General features: G+C 36.9%; 1 protein-coding gene across 4 annotated transcripts in view; it reads right to left on the bottom strand.

The window, feature by feature from the left end:
- Positions 1–22,765, bottom strand: part of KIF16B (kinesin family member 16B) — a 135,660-nt gene that overhangs the window by 57,247 nt on the left and 55,648 nt on the right. For all 4 annotated transcript variants that reach the window (XR_013921984.1, XR_013921985.1, XM_080341996.1 and 1 more), the window contains 6 exons: positions 14,872–14,991; positions 14,269–14,320; positions 13,083–13,220; positions 8,763–8,845; positions 8,458–8,546; positions 874–927 (listed from right to left, as the gene is read on the bottom strand). Coding sequence is in view for 2 of the 4 variants with exons in the window: in XM_080341996.1 (XP_080198122.1) it covers positions 874–927; positions 8,458–8,546; positions 8,763–8,845; positions 13,083–13,220; positions 14,269–14,320; positions 14,872–14,991 (536 nt within the window). In the remaining 2 variants the exon portion in view is untranslated. The remainder of the gene's footprint in view (positions 1–873; positions 928–8,457; positions 8,547–8,762; positions 8,846–13,082; positions 13,221–14,268; positions 14,321–14,871; positions 14,992–22,765) is intronic.

Below are 22,765 nucleotides of genomic sequence, written 5' to 3'. Positions count from 1 at the left end.
GGTTCCAGTGCATTCCAAACGAGGACAGACTGAGACTTGAAGGTCACCACTATCCCCATGATATAACTGCCTGAATACAGAGACAACCTGCATATCAGATGGTTATTTTGCAAGAAGTCACATAAATTAAAGCACAAGTAAACTGACTTCAGCACAACCTGAATTCAAATCCTATCAACATAACAATGAGGATAAACATCAGTGATTCTGTTGCATCAGTTTTTGAATAACACCTCGAGCTTCAGAGTTTCAGGGTTTTTCTGAGTTTACTTAACTCAGTCCAACCATATAAATAGCTCTTTCAAAGCAGAGCCAGCAGTCTAAAGCTGAGATGACAGAAAGTGTCTTTCAGCCTATGAATCTAATCAATGCTGTGATCTGCAACCAGGTGACAGCTATTCCTTCTAAAGTCTCAGCAGGTATGATGAGCCAGAACAGTCAGCTCAGTTTGCCAGCTCACAATACTGATTGCAAAATAATGTTCTGATAAGTATGATGGGTATGCCCACAGCAGCACTACAGTTTTATTGGAGAGAAACAGAGCTTCTAATGTGAGTTTTTCCAATCAAAATTCAATCCAAAGACAACTAAATGCTAAAAAAGATCTGAATAAAGAATGTAATTTGCCATCTTTAAAATAATACCATGAAAATTAAGAGTAAGAGTAATACAACTGAGCTTGTCTGTTACTAACCATTAAGAATTAACAGTTCAAGAAAATAACCAAATAGAAGACAAAACAAAATAAAATTACTCATATGAGGATTGTCTGCTTGCTGAGTAACACCATGTTTTCAAATTAATGATTTAAATGAGTCTACTACATGTATATATACACACACAAACACATGTAAAGACCACCAAGAAAGTTACCTTTTACTTTCTAATTTTTCAAGCTCTTCTCGTTGCTGCCTCTCAAATTCTAGCCTGAGTTAACAAAACAAAAAGAACACAGTAAAAAGGTTATTATTTCCTGAATATGACAAAAAATAGGAAGCTATGATGTAATTCAATGTCTATTTAGAAGATTATAACAATGGTATAAATCAAAAGTCTTATAAAACTACTTTCTACAATAACAGAAAATATTTCCTTCATTAGGGTTAGAAATTAGAGATCATGCTGTCTGACACGAGTACAAACAAAAGTAAATGAATGTCGGGGGGTGAGGGGGAAACTAATTAAAAAGTAAAGGTAAACAAGAGAGATAAATGATTAGCATAGCCCCTGCAAGTTAACTACATGCAGACATGGCAATCAATACATAGAAACTGAATTTCTCTACCTTAGACAGATCGGTCCTTTTACAGGGAAAAGACTGCCATGGGAGGCAGAGGGGAACAGAGCGATCAATTAAGAAAGGAATTGATAGAAAAAAACATATTAGCGGTACAGAATATTTACAAGTCAACAACACTTTGTTTTCCGAGAGGTTAAATTGGTTAGATTCATGGAACATTCATCACATTACAACTCAAAAGTCAAATGTAAATAATTACTCTTTCTAAACACATTTTTCAAATGCCAATGACAGTTAAATTGATGCCCATCATCCTATGGTTTATTAACTTGGCCACTTCTGAGAAGGGAAAGAGCTAAGAAACTAAGCTACGGCACGCTCACAGATCTTCCTTTTCCTTCAAAGAAATAACCTATGTTATTATAAGGTGACCTGTGGGGTAGAAAAACCTCAAACTCCTGCAAATGTTCAAGTACAGAACACAATTCAAACTCATTTATCTAAAATATTTTGAGATTTTCACATAGTTAGTTTGATAAGGTTTTGAATAATCATGGAAGAGTATGTCTTTTTTAATATCAGCTCTTACTACAGTATCACACAGTATCACACACAGGATGTTTGGGATTGGAAGGGACCTCAAAAGATCATCTAGTCCAATCCCCCTGCTGGAGCAGGAACGCCTAGGTGAGGTTGCACAGGAACATGTCCAGGTGGGTCTTGAATGTCTCCAGAGAAGGAGACTCCACAACTCCCCTGGGCAGCCTGTTCCAGTGTCTGTCACCCTCACTGAGAAGAAGTTTTTTCTCAAATTTAAGTGGAACCTCTTGTGTTCCAGCTTGATCCCATTGCCCCTTGTCCTATCATTGTTTGCCAACAAGAAGAGCCTCGCTCCATCCTCGTGGCACTCACCCTTTATATATTTATAAACATTAATAAGGTCACCCCTCAGTCTCCTCTTCTCCAAACTAAAGAGACCCAGCTCCCTCAGCCTTTCCTCATAAGGGAGATGCTCCACTCCCTTAATCATCTTGGTTGCCCTACGCTGGACCTCCTCCAGCAGTTCCCTGTCCTTCTGGAACTGAGGGGCCCAGAACTGGACACAGTAGTACAGAAGTTATTTTAATTTTCTTTGAAAGATTTGTTTTCTAAGGAAGTTTTTCAAAATAAATATTCTCCTTGCTTTTTCAAAGCATAGAGAACCTATATATGGACTTAAATACTCGACTAAATACACAAATATCCAGTCATTTCAGACCTGCTACATCTTAAGGAGTTTAAAGGTTAGGAAGATGATTCACAAACACTGAAAAAATGCAAGACTGCCCCACAAGTTCACTTCAAGTATGTGAGGAACTGCAGCTTAAGATGTCATGACCACAATTATACAGTTTTTAAAACAATAAGATAGATTTAGTATTTCTTTGTAAAACCATACAAATGCCTATGACAAAAAGGACTCACCCTTGGAAATGTGCAAATAATCCAATAATAATCTAACATTTATGAAGCAGTTTAAATGAACTTTGATTCCCATGTGCTCAAGCAGCATCTTTCTAACTGTTGCAATAACGGAGAAAGGCTAGTTTAACAAATTCCTTTTTTCCCTACTTCTCACAAATTCATAAAAAAATACTTTCTACAATGCCTAAGAGATTAGCAAATGTAGATTTTTATACAGCAGTCCAGACATTTGGAGCCTTCATACAAACATCTCACCAAGAGCCCCTTCACGGTTGCATTATGACTGTCTAGGCTGGGCACTTCTGAGCACTATCTCAACATTACAGCACAAGGAGAGATGAAAACAACTTGGTATTTTTAATTTTTATCATCATTTCTATAGCAGCAATGCAAAATCCACAAAGTTACGCAAAGAGAACAAAAAGCTATCTTAACGGACTTTCAGAAAGGAAAAGCTTAATTTAATGGTTATAACACATCTTAATTTTTTCCTTAAGCTATATGTCAAAAGCCCTTTTCCTGGCTACTGTCCACGTCTGGAACTCATAACTGTTAGTTGTCACTTCTTACCCAGGGCTTGGCTGACAAATACCACTATATCCGTCATTACTCCAGTCCAAAATACTATAGGCCCTGGGGAATATAGTTCTGGTCTGTGGAAATGCAGATGTCTGTCGGGCGCTGTCAGATGGAGACCGACTTTGCTCCAACAACTGGCAAGGATGATTTACAAGTATCCCCATGCTTGGTTAAGCCCCAATGAAGTAAAGCATTTCAGGATCAGCTAACATAATGTGCAAAACCCAGGGCAAAATCTTTTGATATTTTGACTGTCCCATAAAATACATAATTTGGCAAATGTATTTTATACACACATAAAAATGGAAACTAGATTTTGATTGATACAAGGAAAATGAGCCACCATAGAATCAGTCTGATATAAAAACAGATCAGTTGTGAAAACTCCATGATTTTCTCTTGGAGGAAGTGTCTCTAATACCTTCAACAGTGGTATGATGACAATCAGTTTTACCTTCCACTGAAATGAAGCAGCTGGTGCTCAAAAGGTTCAGGAAAGAAGAATGAACTATGCAGAAATGGTTCTTTCTTCAGTGAAAATGGCTGTTTCCCAAAACTAAACTTGGATCACCATCAACACCTCAATCAAGAGCTTCCAAACACTAGGCCCAGCCATTTTAAAAATGCACATTTAATGTATTTTAGACAAGCACAGAATACTCCTATGAACAGACAGGGTAACGCAGCCTGGTGTTTTGCTGCTATGGAGATTTGGTGGTGCCTAAGAAGGTCTGAGCTCCCTCTCCCACCAGGGTTTACTCACAGTGTCTCTGTTCTCTATCAAGGGCACTCATGCTGCAGCCTTTATTTCTGCAGGGGTAATGATGATGCTTTGTTTCTTTAGCTGGCTGCCTCTTTTCTTGATATATTTAGGAATTCACCACTTTTTGAGACCACTACCTCAGCAGTATTTGCTTCAAACTGGTTCTGAGTTCAAAGTTATTTCAGGACAAGAGAGAATCTGGGGAGGCAGGACAGGCTGCCAATGATCGCAGAAACCTTATGTCTTCAAGACACTAGTAAATAAATAAACCTCAGCATCACCAAAAACATCATCAGCTATAACAAATCACTGCCAGTTTTACAAAGTACAGATGCAAGACTGATGTTTTTCAAATTAGCTTATGCATAATAAAACCCTTTTTCACATAACGCCCTGCTCCCTTTATAAATGTGAGCACTACTGTGAAGAGGAGAAAATATTAACTTGAAATTAAAAAGAAAAAAAATACAAATATTAAAGACTAGAATCCACTGTTGTTTTGTAGATCTACCACAAAGGAACTTAATCTGATCATAGAATTAAATATTCACCATTTTCCTGGAAAACGTGGCATATCTAGTGATAAGAGCAGAGTAGATAAGCTGCAGACAAAGGAAGTCAGTTCTACTAGCACAGTACTACAATAGCTTCATTTATACAGCACAAAAGTATGATCTGGTACTACACATATTAGGAAAGACTGAGTATTGGCAGGACTACAAAGATGTTATGACAACATTCAGTAGCCCAATTTATGAGATTAATTAAAAAAAAAAAAACCACAAACATGCTAAATCTATGACAAGACCAACGTTTCTCATGAGTGTTTTTAGAGTTACAACACAATGTAGCTAATGAAAGGTCCACAAATGAAATCTTCAGCATAAATCTATGGGCAAAATTCTATTTTATCCAAAGTTTATTATCTGAAGCAGTGTTGCATGACACCAGACTAAAGACAAAAACTGGCAAAAAGTAGAACAGAGAATTTTGCATGTTAAGCGTAAATTTTATGCAACTATACGGGAAATCAACTACCAAACACAAAACTCCACACACAACAAAAGCCACACACAAAGACCACCCATCTGAATACACAATTAAATATAACACTGTTTTTTACACAGCAAAGATACAGATACAGTCAACAAGAACCATCATTTATCTGCTTTCACAACAACTGCAGATTACCCCACAGGCTCCTCTGCCATTGATTGCTAACCACGCTAAATCTTACAAGCTCTTTCTTGTAGCCTACAGAAATTGCAAATCTAGCTGCTAGTTTTAGCTTTTCAATACTGAAACTGGAAGAAAAGATGGTCTTGAAAGTGCTAAGTTAACAAGCAGAATGCTGGTCAGCTACAGAAGTCATGAAAAAAATAGTCAGATACTGAATCTAGATCTACACTGCTGGCGGGCAGTTCGCGATTATATTATGAGTTACGGTCTACTGTAATAAAGGGTCGTATCAAAAGGAAGTTGTCCACATCCTCCATTGTCCCTGATTACAAAAAAAAAATCCAAGCCAAATTTAGTATAGGATATTCTTTTTCATCGGCCCTTTTCCAGGAAGCAAGGTGCTCACTCCCACCTAACGCCTTGGATACAATTAACTTGGCCACAATCACCTTGACCTTCGACAGCCAGAGATGGGATTTACCGAATGTGTTACCCAGGCTGAGCAGTCACCACGCAGAAGAATCTCCAAGACAGCACTTCACTTGCTCAGCAGCATTCCCAGCACAAGCACCCTGCAAGCCACCTAAATCCTTACAGACATGGTGCCATTGGCTTCAGACTATTACTAAGCCCTAAATGCTTGCGGTCTGCTTTATCCAAAACATGGTTGGTTTTGCTGAACTTGCAATTAGTCTCAGGTACCAGTTCCCTTTAAAGGAATTTCTGCTTTCTGCAGCATTATCTCTTTGGACAAGTTCAACACATGACCAGAAAAAAACCCTGTGCTATTGCAAAGGAAAACCAGTGTTAGTAACAACATAAATAAATGTAAAATTATGATGGAACCCCAGCCTGAGCTGAAAAGCTGATGTATCAATTGTGGAAAGTACTTTGTTCTACTCATTTGTAAGACCAGGGCTCAGTTAAACTGTGGTGCAAACTCCAGAGCCTACCTTCTCTTTGCAGCAGTCACAAAAGCAGTAAAAACAGATTTGAGATTTATTTACTTTTAATTACGGATCTATTAGGACAACAACCACTTCTGCACTTTGTGGGCAATGTGTATTATAAAGTATGGCATCTACTATTTTAACTATAGTTTAAGCACCTAAATATAGGGATGAGAGTTTAAATGATGAATATGCAACCATGAGCTTCCTTGCTTAGAAAAAACATATGTACATAGCAGTAACTATGGAACAACCTCAGACAGGTTTTATTGCTCTCAAACAAGTGACAGCCATGCAGATCTGCATTCCTCCTTAATGTGAGCATTAAGCATAATCCTTTCTTCTGTTTACAAAGTAAGCAGGACAAAATACCTATTCCTGCAAGCCAGTTCACAAATTGAATGCAGACTAGCAGGAGAACATCAATACTTAACCCTCTGCTCAGAGTTTACAGTCTAATAAAATACAGGCCTGAAAGTGTTCAGGAATAGGAGGATTACTTCACATAATCTTATCCTCAATTTCAACAGCAACAGCACTCTCATAATCACACTCAAGAAATTAAAATAAAAGTTATAAAAAGTTTTAGGAAAAATGTTTTTTCTAAAAATTGCTGGATACCTTGATAATTTAATTCTATTATTCATCATGTTTGATTTCCAGGAAAGCAAGGCAAGATGTTTGAAGAGCTGATAATGAGAAGGGAAGCTATATTCCACAAAACATACCAGGGAAAAAGAAGAACTTGCTGCCATCTTCTCTATCATAGAGACAATCAAGTAACTCTCCAGACTTTCTCCCTCTCTTCTATTTTTTTTTTTTTAGTAAGGGTTATTGGAAAAATCCTCTTTCTAAGACACAACTTGGCAATATCTGAAGAACATATGACCTTGTTGGGCAGGTAAATCATTCTTAGGCCCATCTTCAACTACGCCTCCTTGCCCATATCATTATATTTTGCTGCAAATCTGAAAAACTAAAAGTGAGGCGATGCTGCAACAATCTGCCCTACTCTATGCTGACTGTCAAAATCAGTACTGTGGACTATAATGCAGTGATTCGTAACAGTATTGTAGCAGAGTAATGTTATTAGTCAGAGAAAAGCCCACAGTAGCTGATCAATAACTAGAGGTAACAAACAATACCCAGAAACTTTCCCTAACCCACAGAAAATATTTTATCAGTAGCTTTTAGATAGAACTACTTGAAAAGCTAAAGAAATAGAAAAATAATACATATATTTTCTGATGTTCTCTTTCATCTCTGTCTGAAAAAAAGATGTAATTAATCAGCAACTGGCTCACTATCTTGAAATGTCTGTGCGTAGCTCAGTAGCAAAAGAGTAACAGTCACATTTGAAGCAGTTATTATACATAAGCACTGTTTTTAAGACATCGCCTAACTTGAAGTTATTATTACCAGTCCAATCTTCTTAAATTCTAATGGATAAAGACCAACCTCACAGTAAAACCTGGGGATAAAGCTGCACTATCCAAGCCTGTAAATCAATTTCTAGTCAATATTTGAAAAGGTGGTTAAAGTGCCTCATCTCACACCCAATTCAAAACAGAGGCAGTAGCTATTGAAAAAAAATTAAAAAAAGATAACAAAACACCATCAATTTTCTGTAGATCACTTTAAGAATACTGGTAAAAACATTAAAACCAGCTTCTCTAAAATAAGCAGTCTATGTCATTGTAAGTGTATAATAAAACTGGTTTCTACATCCTAACTTGGCCACCTACTAGGATCTATATAGGTAAGAACAGAAGACATTAATTTTCCAGCCTTTTTGTCCTTATATTGGTACTATATGAACTCAAGAAACCTTAATTTTCAGTTTATAACACATTTTTCTCAGCAAAAATAGTTAACTTTTAAGAAAGCATAAACACAAAATTTGTCACGGCGTTATTGTGCTGAACTGCCTTGGTTATAAGACGAGTGTGTCCCTGACTCCAGGTACAACTTTCTCTGTGTCAGGTCTGTCAGTGGGGCTGTTTGCTGGTGCAGTCATGCTTCTTGCATTTAAGTAGAAAAGTCCCAGGTAAAAAAAAGTTTTAAACAGGATGGAAAGTTCCTCAGTGTCCCTTCACTCTATTTTCTATCATGGACTAGTTCAAATAACGTTTCTGAAAGATTCTGGCCTCATTCAGAAGTCCATTATTTAGCAAGCATATACTATTAACCCAAGAACAAAATATGTTCTATTACTGCCATCTGGAACACTCAAAATGAAGATCAGTTGCAATTTTAACAACCGCATTTTAGAAGGTACTCACCCTGGATTATAAAGCATAACTGCTGACAGGTTCTCACAAGATTTTGAAAGATCTGTCATAGACAAGCTGAAGGAAGACAGCAGTCCAATCTAACAACAGACCATAAAATAAATGTATTAGACAAACACTGATGTGCTTACAAACTCTTACTTTGTTTCACTCGAAATATTAACGAAAGGATGTGATGCAAGTAAAAAAAGGTATTCTACAACAATCAAGGTATGTATACAACAATCAAGGTACGTATACATTAGCAAAAAAATTGTGAAAAGGTTTAAATTTCCCAAACACTGATTTAATTTCACCTTTCTTTTCTCCCTTAGTTTAGCAGCTTCTTTGGGGTGGTTAAAGCGAAACATATTGGTTCTTCCAAGTAATATAACAGCACCTGATGAGAAAAACATACACCATTCACTGGCAATATAAAAAACCCACACATGTTCACACACAAAAAGGTCAATCATGTTCGTTCAGTTAAAAAATAAGTATAGGTAGAGGAAGCAGTGGAAACAGATGCCCCAATTTGACCTATACACCCTTCAACAGCTTTGGAGGCTACCAGAAGGTACCAAACACAATGGGAACATCCATAAATGTGACTAAGAACAAACTGTTATCCATCCACTACTGGTCGCAGTCAGGTTTGAATTCACCTACACTGAAAGCCCCAGTTCTACATAATCTGGACTCTGATTTTCTTGTTTTTCTTCTTTGTGTAGAAAAACATTGAGGTTTATTGTCACTCAAAGCAGGATTACTAGACTTTTATACCCAATAGTTATTTTCTGAGGGAAGAACCATGAATAATTCATATTGCTCAATGCATATCTATTATTGTATTTTATCAGTCAAGGTACAGGTCACAAATAATATAATTCTGGGTAATTCCTATATTTTAAAGACAATGGCACCTAGATGAAAACTTTCCTACTAAGAAGTATATTGTCAGCTACGTGTCATTGCTGTCACAACATGGAAGTCTTCCAGGTTCAGCACCACAGAATCAAGCATTTATCTGTTGGTCAGTGTGAGGCATTTTTAAAATGAAAAGGACTCCATCACCCTCATTTTATGAAAAATAGTGCACTTCCACTGTTCACTGCAAACAAACTCTTACCATCTGAGAATGAAATGCTGTCCTTAATAAGGAATGCTCCTCTTAAAATTATCTTACTATTGACCCAAATAAGGCCATCCAGTCTTGGCAAATAAACAGCAAAAAGCATTATTGCCACATCATTGCTTCTCACTGTCTATGCAACACCTCAATTTGGACCACAGGAACTCAGGTTTATCTCAGTCTAATCTTAAAAAGAATTACCTTCCCTAAAGGTGCAAAGTCATTTTGACACCACCTCTGTAATTTGCGTGATGCTGCAGGTTGACCTTTCCTTTGGGAATTGAGCTGGGCACATTTTTATGTAAGTATATTAAAAGGGGTCCATGATGGGGTCAATTGCTGTAGTGAAAGGGCCAAAACTGTTTCTGTTTACCACCGCTTCATCTGCTCACCCAAACCTGTTCCCCTCTTGCTGACTGCCTGGAGGGGGATTTGGTGACAGCAAGGACTTCTATGGAAGTCCTTCAGTTATCGAATCTTAGAATCATTTTGGTTGGAAGAGACCCTCAAGATCACTGAGTCCAATCATAACCTAACTCTGGCACTAAACAATGTCCCTAAGAATCTCATCTTTTAAACACCTCCAGTTACTTTCAAATGAAGACAAAAATAATAAACGGTAAACATTTTTACCATGTTACTAGGTGGAAGCAACTTTAAATAAACAGATTATAATTTCAGAACATTTACAGATATAGATACATGTTCCCAACTTGACAAATTTAGAAGAAGAGAGAGGGGATTAACAGCATGTCCATGACAGTCAAACCCAGACAATGGATCATATGAACAGTTCCTAAGTTTCTCTTTTAGTACTTGTCTGAATCCTATGATCATGAGCCCAGAGGGAGATGTGGCATCAATCTGGATGGGAGGAAGGAGAAGGGACACATACATGCCACATGATGCATGGCTATGGAAGTATCCAGTGCACTAACATGGCCAATGTACAGATTAGAAGGGGAACTATGACTCCCTCACTTCTCCCATCACATTCCTCTTTTGTATCCAAACGTGTCACAGGCATAATTACTTCATGATGCCACTTATTGCATTATGGAACCTCTCTGCAATTTTTATTTTTTGTTTTAATCTATTATTAAAACTACACTACAATCTCAATTCTCATTTGATAGAAGCTCCTTTAAGAAAAGAAGTCTGGACAAAACCAGACACTCATGTTTCCTAAGCATAGGTGGGATTGTCCATTGTTGTACAGTGCAGCTCCCCATCACAATGCAAGTGTGCAAAGAGCAGCATAAATGTCGTCATGGAAACATAACTGGATTTGCTATGGGGTTTGCTTTCCATTTATTTACTGTAAGCAACAATTCTTGTTCTCCTTGACTGTTAAATGGCAAAGTAAAAAGTTTTGTCAAATGCAGTGACAGTACTAAGAATAGCAACAAAAACTAAGCAAAAGAAGTCTCTATCATTCGTGAAGCTCTGATCTCTTAATTTAACCGGCCTACACAGAGCAATATTTTGGAACTGTGCAAACAAATGTACCTATAATTAAGATACTTGCAACTTCTAAAAGTCATTTTGCATTTTTAAAAGGTTTTTTTAAAATTAATGAACTATAAAAAACAAGCAGTGGGAGGTTATGTTAAGTACAGAAGGGTTGGCAGTTTGGCCTAAAACCAGAAAAACTTGGTTTCTAGTTGAGGATAAATTTAAGGTAAAGGACAAATTATGAGTATTAATTCAGTCACCTCTAGAAATCCTACCATCTGTTCTTAAGAATAAAACTTATAGTAGCAATCTGCATTTACACAAAAAGGCCACATCAGCCAGAATTCACAAATGCTGGAAGTAATCTGAAGAAGGAAGTGATAATTAATTAATATGCCTTTTCTCTTTTTAAACTCCATGCCAGTCTAAAAACTTAATACATTTTCAAATGAACAGTTATTAATGATGAACGGAAACATTTAAATACATTAGCAGTTAATCAGCATTACCTAAAGAGGATGTTTAAGGAGGCTGGTACTTCATGCTGAGAGACTAAATGCTAACACAGCTAAGACTGACTATGCACAAGCCATTAAACTCATTATTTCATCAGCTATGCCCACCTGACGTCATAACTGCCATCCTTCTGTCAGACTCAGGCTGGCTACACAAGCCACAAGTCAGCTTATGCAGCTGGTTTTCACAATTTAGCAATGCAAAGGAATGCTCTCCCCTTCTTTTGAGTTGCAAATTTCTTTAGAAAGACAGACATTTGGGAAGAAAAAAAGTCGTGTTTTCACTCTTCACAGTACAAAAATCAAGTTGTAACATATGCCTAGAAGAGGTAAATCGCATCCAAACTCCTACTTTCTTCTGAGGTGCATCAAACCTTTCCTGCCTTTGAAATTCAGTAGGATAAAATTAAAGATGAATCATTGCAACTGCAATTCTTTTTGTTTACAGTGTTATGTGCATTAATGCCAATGTTTCTATTGCTAACAACTTATCAGTGGGATTTAACCAAATAGAAGATAAAGGGGGCTGGGCTTGTTTGGTTTCTTGTTTTTTTGCCAGTATTTGTACAGAAACAAGTGTGTTATGCCTCTGGTTTTGTATGAAGAAATAGATGCTTTCCAAGATCAATGTCCTCTCTCTACACCAAAACTGAAAGCCGACATTTGAATCACTTGCTTGAGTTCAGAAAAGGCACCAAGACTCTCCTTGTTCACCTCTGTGTCCTTCCCTTGTTAGAATAAGCTTATAAGCTCACTCTGAAAGCTCCTTTGCAGGAATGTAAAGTGACTTGGTTTTTCGGCAGCTGAGCTGTGTCTCAGCCTCACTGCTCAGGCCTTCAGCTCACTGCTAAATGGCAAGATATTCTGGGTGCTCCTGGAAGATAAAACATCCCAAATCTCCTCACCAGCCTACATGTTAGCTCATCCTTTCCAGGCCAACATAATGCACCTTTGTTCCCAGCTGTCCTGCCTGCTTTTTCACTTCCAGATTGTAAAGCTTTTCTATTAAAATTATAATTCTCTAAATTTCCTCCATAAAAGTTAGCCTCCCCCTTTTTGTCATTTCCCTACAGCTGCAGTGAACAGATACTCCAGCTGAATCTCCTGCTATTCAAGCCGATTTGGCAACAGTGTTAAGTAGGACTGGCCTGAAGCTTCGGGAGGTGTCTCTGATATTATTTTAGTCCTACAGAGACCAATATTCTTTCCCTTAATATTACAGCAACCTAAGCAATCTGGCACAGAGTTTAATTTATGTATAAATGTGGAATGAAATCAAAAGGTAACTATCAATTCATACTCAAGATTATGAAGTGACTTAAATTAGTAAAGAATTCTCTTTTCACCACATGGCTATGCTTTGACAGAACAAAAACTTTGTAGCTCTCCTGATCGTTTTGGGTTCTAGTTGAGAACACATGGAATTAAAATTGATTAAAGAATAACCTTTTTATACACACAGAGATTTTTTTCAGTGCTGTTGCCAGAAAGAAACAAAGATGCGGTATCAAAAATGACATTACACTGGGTAATACCTTGGTTTAGTTGTGTGGCCTCTGTAATCTGAATACCATTCACAGAACACTGTGCTCCATTCAGTGGTATTAGATTCACAGTACCGTTGAGATTCTCAAAGATGCAATGCTCACTTTCCAAATCAAGGCCATGAAGAACTAAATACAAAGAAATAAAACAGCTTAATTAGTCTTTCAATGACTAGTAATATTAGCATGCTGATATTAATTTATTAAGGACATATTGCACTAAATATTTGAGAGTATCTTTTCTCTTTATTCTGGACAATGTTTTTTCCCTTCTTTCATCACATCCTGCATGCCTAAATGTCAACACTGTTTATTGTTTTATTGTAGTGGAAAGAGAAGTGAGCTGGGCTGCTTGGGTTTTTTGGTGTAAAGTTCCTTCCTCCTACGTTTTAGCACCAGATCAGCAAATGCTTCTTTCCTTCTGATAGCAAATGGGAAAGCAAAATTTATATATTTGTGGAGAAAAGGGTTTTTTGACCCGTTTCTAGGAAATTATGAAAGCTTCTTGACCTTAAAGCAACCATGCTGGTCTGAAAAGAAAGGATATGATCTGTGTTTGTAGACTAATGATGGCTGAAATAAGGTTCTTACCTTCTACTATATTCAGGCCTTTTATCAATCAGTTATGTTACTTTCTGTCTCTTCTTCAACTAATGTATGATTGTCTCTACCTGTATTGTTTAATACCACAAAGCAAGTTTGGTAGTTTCATTAAATTCATATAGAAATTTTAATCCAGGCACTTTTGACCCACAAAAACATACCATATCACTGTATTTGACTCTCAGTCTCTCACCTGAGAATTAAAGGAGTCCAAAGACTCCTTTAGGTGTAACAATATAACAATACAGTCATTATACAAAGGTTAAAAGAATGACTGTGCAGTAATTGAGACAGGTCCTGTATCAAAGAGGATGGTATTTTTAAATGATGCTATTTCAAAAGAAGCGATAAATAAATTAGTAACAAGTATATGAATAAATTTTAAGCATGCAAGCTATTCTAGGAGTCATGCTCCTTGAAGCATATCGCACATAATTCAGCTCTCAAATTTTCTAAGACTTAATATATGCAAGAACATATAGACTGCCAATTGAAAAAAGGAAAAAAAGAAAATGAAGCTTTGTTCACATATTGGGACAAAAGAAAGAATGTCAAAAAATCCCAGATTCCATACCAATATCCTGTTCTGTCACAGCATCTTCTCTGCCAACATACGTGTGACCCTCCTAAGAGAGAAACATACATTATTTTCAGTTGAAATCTCCCTTCCTCCCCCACAAAAAAAGTTATCCTTCCACTTTCTCTGAGTGACCTGAATGAAATATATCTTTAAATATACAAGAGAAAAATTGGGTAGCATTATTAGAATGCTTTCACAGTCAATAATTATACAATATTATTAACAAATTCAAGTTTCAACTGTCCTTTATATTTTTGAGGCAATTAATCTACATTTGGATTTCAAGTCAAGTTTTACAGTGAAATGAATGAAAACTCAATATACACGGGCAGGAATATTAAACATTTATTTCTGGTTAACTATTTGACCCTCAGGATAAACCTAAACAAGTAAATTAACAGATATTTTAATTAAATCTGTTGCAACCTCTTAAGAGCTTTTCTTACTGCAGTGGAGAGATGTAGAGCTTTTCTTACTAGGGTGGAGAAATGTAATGAGCACTATATTTAGATAGAAAATTAATACTACAATTTGACTACTGAGAAAAAAATAATCATGAGGCATAGGGAGGCTGTGGAAACACAGATGCGTATTTACCTTCAAGTGGTACAAGATGATACCTGTACTGAGCAGATCATCATCAATGCCAATGAGATGAGGCAGTTCAGAATCCAAAACAACACCTATCCCTTCTTTCCGCAGAGCCAACGTTTGTTCCTGTAAAGGACAAAAGTCTATTTATTAGGATAAGCACAAAATACCACTCTTCCTTCTTTTTCTAGAACACATTATATGTAACTTATTCTCTGTTACATCACACACCAAAGAAAGGCACTGTATTTTTTCTTTAATTGTGTCTTTTATATTTCCATTAAGCATTCCAAACTTGCTTTTCACAATATCTGTGAAGGTGTTATTTGAAAGAAACCAGAAAAACAGCTGAATTATACCAGATAAGGAAGATCAATCAAGAGCATAACAAAGCAACGCTGTCTAAAAGCAAGCTACATACCACCTTGCATAACGGTGAGGAGAATTTAAAACTCCTCAGAATTCAGTATGACTAAGGTATAGAAAACTGGAAACTCTTTGACGATCCTTTAGATGAACTGAACCTTGCTCAGTAAAAACCCCAGACACCTGAAAATTTGTTAAGTCTAAGCAGTTAAAACTTCGACCAATGCAAGAAAAGTATTGACAACAGTAAATAAATGTAAGAAATATTTGCAGCACTTAATTTCAATTCTTCAAAATTCCTTTGAGCCACCTTGTACAGCCACCTGTAGGATGAAGCATCATTCAGTAGGACAAGTGAGAGACTTCAACCTTGGATAAAATATAATGAGATGTAGTACTGATCAGACAGTCTATGCAACAAATGAGAAATTCATGATAGCTTTGAAGTAAGTTTTAGTATTTATAAAGTTTATTTTTCAAGTTGAAAAAAATGCTCTTGGCTTTTAGGCCTGTAAGATAACAGCAACAGAGATTGTGAATGCGTACACACACCCCCTTTCAAAATTAATGTGTTTTTCTACGTAAAGTCATCAATACGCTTTCTTCAGAGCCAAGCAAGACACTACACTGGTAGTAAGAAAAAACAACAGCTAGATTGTTATATGTATTTTCCCAAGTACAGCAACTTGCAAATCTGAAGAAAACAGATGTAATATCTCATTTCCCTGCACAATACAAAACATCATCAATAGTGACACTGTTTACAAAATTCTAAGTATGGATACACCTGGGCAAGACCAGATGATGACACAACATACAAAGGACACTCCAAAATAAAACTGGGAAATCCCACTCTGGCCACGGATGAAAGAGAAAGATCTCCCACATCCAGAAAACCATAAAGAACCTGTGATTCATGTCGCCCTGCAGCTCTCTGACATTCAAACTGCACCTGGCTATTCCTTGCTACTATAATAGCATCACCTTATAAAGCCAAAAAATACTGCTTAAATCATGGTTTGAGTGAAAAAGTATTTTCAGTCAAAAAATACCTATCACACATTAAATATTTATTGAGTAGCATCTACTGTTATACATAATTTATAATGCTCGTATACGACGAGGCTGAAGACTTCAAACATTGACGATTGGTGGTCATATACACAACTGCTGACACCTTTGCCCCAATGGAACTGATAAAATATTAAGAGCTGAACACTTTTTCCCCAGCATAACAAAGCATTTGCCAACATCCCTGACTGAGGAAAAAATGGACTTCCCATGAGGCCAACAAATTATCACTGGGTGAGAAAAATATCTCACAAATAATTAAGAATAATTGTAAAAATGATTCCTCACTTTCCAGTCTTTTAATATTTAACGTATTTTTACCATATTCAGAAATGTAGCATATATAATGATGATTTAAAATAGATGTGTTGCTTATTTATTCAGATCTAAAATTAAAGAGCACAAATTAATTGAGTTTCTAAACGTTTATTTTGTAAATTACTACGATTCACACACAGAATGCATCCTGTTGATGGAAGCATTATCATAAATGCAGCGCACAGTAGCTGCGATTAACTGAAATGGTTTTTTCTTTACTACTTGTAAATTAGCTTTTCTCTTCAGATAGTTTACTAAAAATCCTCAATCTTAATTAGGTATCTGGACTAACTGCTAAACTTTAGTCATTTGGTTTAAAATTTAATTCCAGATTCAAACGCTTCTGCAAGGATGCCCTCAAACTCCAAACTGTGCTCTTTCGCCTTATACTGAAATCACAGAAACCTCTTTATCGCTCTCTTCTCCCACAGTGAGAGAAAATGATAAAGGTCAGAAAGAAGTAGCCAAATTGTCCCTCTTTGATCCATGACAGCATAAGAAGGATGCTTCTGAAGGAGGACAGACCTCTTTTGAAATAAATTGAAGGTCTGTAAGCTGGTATAAGACAGGGAAATTATTACATTTGAGCCATTATTTGATTCACTTGCATTTGCGCAACACAATTTTAAGAAGCGGTGAATCCATAAGTCAAATGACAGCAGCAGGAAAGGTCACTGTCCCTATTAAAAAAAAAATCACTAATTTAGAAAATTTCTGAAAACCTTAAGGTACAGTTTAAGAAAGCTGAATGTATTGCATGCATCTTCGCTTCAATTATCCTTGAATAGAAAAGTGTACATGTACTCCTTCAGTATTTAAGATGCATTCATAAACTCTGGAAAATAAAGCAAGCCAAGTGTTATCCACAAAGGAGCACTCCAGTTAATATAAACAGCTACTGTGTGAGGAGGAAAAAAGGTTTTCTTCTTTAGGAGCTCCTAGATCAAACAGACTCATTTGAAGTCAGGACACAAGGAAACCCTTCCCTGAGCCAAGGTTAAAATAACGGAATCATATTCTGTATCTAAATAATAGTCTCTTTGAGTTTAGCTCTGACTCAGCAGTCAGAAATATCCTGATACAGTAAATTCATTAACACTTTGAAAGAGATACAAGAGCTATTGTGAAATCTCATCCCTTCTGCACTCATGTTCTAAGTTCGCTGTATTAAGTGATACGGGGGCATCTCCAAACTCACAGCTAAGATATATTTCTGCAGTTTAGAAACAAAATGTTTGTGTAAAGAACTTACTTGAGCCTATGAGTTCATTCATCTTCACAGTATACAACTGCTCATGATAAAGAACACCTTCGTGATACATAGGATTTCTTTAAATTCATTTATTTACATACATACAAACACACATGAAAATGGAATCACAGAATTTTACTTTTTTAGCCAATAGGATATTGAATTAAACTAAAAAAGGAAAACGAGCCCAAAAGATATTTCTAACATCACTTGACTAATCTACCAGTAGAGCAAAATATATGCTGCTAGTGGCCCAGCACATATTAAAGAGCACACGTAATTAGCACACTGCCCTTTTAATGAACAGAACCTCTTAGAGGAGTTTAATTTTTGTTACACTTTCCAATGCAAAAACTCCGCTATTTTATTTAAAAATCGAACAGTTAGTGGCTGGCACACAGTCCTGAGAATACACTGTGCAGACATTTTCAATAAAACATAACATTATGCTGGCTAAGTAAATTGTCCAGATGTCTATATTTAAATTATGCAAAAACGCATAATACCAAATTAAAGAAATTATGGGTAAAAATGTGCAACAGCAAAAGTCTTTGCATTAATATTTAACCAGACTAGTAGAGCAGATTCTTACACTAACAGGTACTTTGGGTACATTTGATTTCAGTGAAAATATGCTATTATACACCGAGCTCACAAAAATGTCTGAAGATACTCGGTGGCCCCGCACTAACATCAAGCTCTCTATAAAATAAACAGATGTAAACTGTACACAAGGGAAGTTCTTAATTCTAAATTGCTTTTCCTCCAGTTATGTGTTCAGTACACCTTGTGTTCCCTTTAAATCACTGGAAACAAATGTTTCATACCTACAGAAAAGAAAATATTCCATACTGCTCAGAATTCAAAGGCATCTAGAAATGTTGATTTCCAAACCCAGCAGACACATGGCATAAAAGAGGCTACGCAAACAGAGAGAAGAAGAAATATGGATGAAGTAGACTCAGTTGGTCACTCTAATTAAAGTGGGTGAAAAACTCAGAACTTCATTTACAGTAAGCACAGGAAGGCTTCTGGGCAGGATTGTTACCTCCTTGCCATGTTTTACATGCCAAAATCAGGTATTTTCAGACAAACCCTGCTTCACCTACGGGGGTATTTAATGAGAAACTGTATAATTTTTCTTTAAACAGCAGCACAAAGGACAAGAAGTTTGAAGTTTAACTTAAAACTAGATTTCCTAGTGCCTTAATAGCATGGAGAGCACTGGTCTCTTCTCCCAAGTAGCAAGTGATAGGACAAGAGGAAATGGCCTCAAGTTGCACCAGGGGAGGTTCAGGTTGGATATTAGGAAAAAAATTCTTCATGAAAAGGGTTGTCAGGCATTGGAACAGGCTGCCCAGGGAAGTGGTGGAGTCACCATCCCTGAAGGGATTTAAAAGACAGGTATATAAGGTTTTTAGTGCCATGGTTTAGTGCCAGAGTGAGGTTATGGTTGGATTTGATGATCTTGAGGGTCTCTTCCAACTCAAATGATTCTACGATTATCAGTAAATACACCTTAGAGATTTGTGTCACCAGTACAAATTCTGACCCTCTTTTGGCTCCTGCTAATTTTCTAACTTTAAAAAATTCTTACAGGAATGAGTTCTTTGGCTACTATGAATAAAAATCAACATAAGAAAACAGTTCTCATTCCCATTTACTCCTTTTTTTCATACAATGAAGTTGTTTTATCCAGTCTTTCTAAGGGAGTAAGAAAGATCACAGAATGTCAGGGATTGGAAGGGACCTCGAAAGCTCATCCAGTCCAATCCCCCTGCCGGAGCAGGAACACCCAGATGAGGTTACACAGGAAGGTGTCCAGGCAGGTCTTGAATGCCTCCAGAGTAGGAGACTCCACAGCCCCCCTGGGCAGCCTGTTCCAGTGTCTGTCACCCTCACTGAGAAGAAGCTTCCTCTCAAATTTAAGTGTACCCCAGTTTGTACCCATTACCCCTTGTCCTACCGTTGTTTGTCACCAAGAAGAGCCTGGCTCCATCCTCGTGACACTCACCCTTTATATATTTGTAAACATTAATAAGGTCACCCCTCAGTCTCCTCTTCTCCAAGCTAAAGAGCCCCAGCTCCCTCAGCCTTTCCTCATAAGGGAGATGCTCCACTCCATCATCTTTGTTGCCCTACGCTGGACTCTCTCCAGCAGTTGAAACTCAAATTTGAGGTTAAAACAAAATTATTTATATCATATACTGATTCACTATTCAGCATTTTCTGCTTTTGGCAAGTTATCTTCCAAGAGATCTGTGCACAGATGGGGCAAATATGGAAACAGCACTTCTGAAGAGAAATGCCTCCTCTCCTGGCCACCTCCCCAACTTTGCAATTTGTGAAACGTTCCATAATTCCTGACATTTTTGAGAAAACAAGAGGAAAAAAATCATTGGGGGGTTATTGTAATTGTCTGTCTTTACCTAGCCCTTTCTTCTTAGTTTCCACAAGGTCTAGCCCAAGAAGCCTATAGACATTGTGTTTTCATGGAGATCATATCCCCTTTAACAATGTGCAGCTTTCTGCTTCTTTGCATAAACAAAGTACAACAATGCTACCAGTGTTATCAGCATTCATAGCTTTATATTTTAATAACATGCACAGTCTGTCTTATTAAGAGGAAAAAAAAAAAATCACTACATTTAATTTGCATTAGAAAGCAAAAACCTGTGTAGATTCACTCACCATCCTGACAACTGAAGAAACTAAACTCCAATTTACCAGCACAAACAATTTTTCACTTAAACTCTGTTAACCTGTAAATCATTTCTGCATTTACCTGCAGGTTGTCATCACATTATAAAGCCAAACAAGCCAAATTATGGATCAGTGAGGTTTTATAGAATAAAACCCAGAAATAGTTTAGCTGAATAAATTACTAGAGCTTCCATCAAACAATTGAAGTACAGGAGCTAAATTATTCTGCAATTTTCCATATTAATATACTGCTTCAACACTGTAACTAAATTATCCAATAATGAGGAACTCGGATCAACAAAATATTATCTTATTATTGTACGTGTCATCTGTGCATTCCACAGAAGTCTAATTTATCTTTAGAGTTTAAAAATTTTCCAGATATGTCATTGGGATATCCGATTCTTTTATTATACCTATATCACCCTGAATACACTTATGCATTTATCTACATTAATCAAATACTCTTGTAAAATATGAAAGCTTTCAGTGCAAATGAAAAAATACTGTTTACCATCATGTTTGATCCCCCTTCTTTTTCATTTTAAATGGAGGAATGTTTTGCCTACTTAGACAAGAGGCAATTCTCCAGCATGCAATTCCCTCCTTACATAAGCTTTAAAAATGTTGTTTGCAACTGTATTAAATTCCATATGGCTCTGGTAAACAATAACTGTCCCTCATGAAAACGTCTCTATAACTTTGGTCTCATTCTCCGACTTGCACGCACTTCTGCACGGCTCATGTAGTTGCTGAAGCCTCAAGCCTGATGCAGAACCCACAAAGCATTTCTATGGCGTGTACTCTGGTGTTTGACCAAACGCTTGCAAAGCATCAACCCCTTACCAAGTCCAAGGTCTCTGACAAAAGCCAGTTTGTGACTACACAACAAGATAACCACCCTTGTATCAAGCAGATGTAGGTCATGGCCGAGCATTGGCTCCACCTTATTTCTTTTCCCTTCCAAATACAAACTTTTTAACTGTTATTTCCAATTAGAGCTTATTCCCACAATTCGGGTGGTACAGTCCTAATGTTTGGAGAGGTTTTTAATAGATCAAAAATAGCAAGATTTAAGAGGAATGCACTGCAGGCAGACTTCTGGTTTTTATTTACAGAAGTTATATCAATAATTCTAGATTTAATTCTTCTGAAAGAAAAGTGCTACATAAACAGATGGATGACTCTGAATTTTCAACTGCATTGCAGGCTAATTATTATATTTATAAAGAAGACACAGCCAACTACTGAAGTTGCACTCACAATATTAAGAGGCAAGCATATTAAATTTTCTGTAAAGTTGCCAGTAAGCCCTACAAAACACAAGAGAACTCACTTGACTGGTTCTGTAATTTAAGCAAAATTTCAGGAATTTTACCTCTGCTTAAAATTCCAGCATTGTTTCTCCTACCTGAGAGGGAAGAATTGAAAGTGACCTCCTATGTTACCAAGTGCAGCTCCCAAATATCCTAATAAATCATTTTATAGATTATGCTTAGGGTCTTATCCCTTATATAAGGTTATTTTTCTCAAGTATTTGGTCTGAGCTTAATGAATAGTTCATATTCATGTATTTTGCATCGTTATTGACATTCAGATGAAATAATTCTCTTCCTTCTCCGGCATTTATTAATTGATACAGTTACTGACAGCAGCCATATCCACTCTCCTTACTGTGGTTTTACCAGGCCAAGCTCCAAGCACCTCCTTTCATACAACCAGACTCACCAGACCCAGGTATTTCATGTACCCTCTCTCAAGGGCATCTCCCTTGACCTTAATGACTTACACGCTGTTTTCCCAGTGTGGACGCAATTTTGCCAGCACCATGTACAACTGCACCCCTGTTTCCCACTCACTGCACAAAACTTCTATGTGATTCTTCCAAGATTACATTTCTCTTTCATGTGGACATACTATTTCATGAAAATAAAGTCTCACGTCATCCTCCTCCCCTTCTGTGGTGTATTACATTCTTATTAGTCCCAATGCTTTTGCACTGCAAATTATTTACCAGCAATCACCCTTCTATTATTTTGATCCTTAGCCATCTCGTCCTCTGCAAGATGTTCTGCTAAACAAATAATGTCTCCGAGCTTTAATATCAGCAAACTTCACTGGTTAACGCACCTAAAGATATTGCTAAATGTGATCAAGCCCAAAAATGAGCTCCAACACCACCTCCAAAAA

This window comes from Nesoenas mayeri, assembly GCF_963082525.1.
Source record: "Nesoenas mayeri genome assembly, chromosome: 3".
NCBI lineage: Eukaryota > Metazoa > Chordata > Aves > Columbiformes > Columbidae > Nesoenas > Nesoenas mayeri.
Note: the sequence above shows the minus strand (reverse complement) of the source record. Positions and strands in the feature narration are given on the sequence as shown.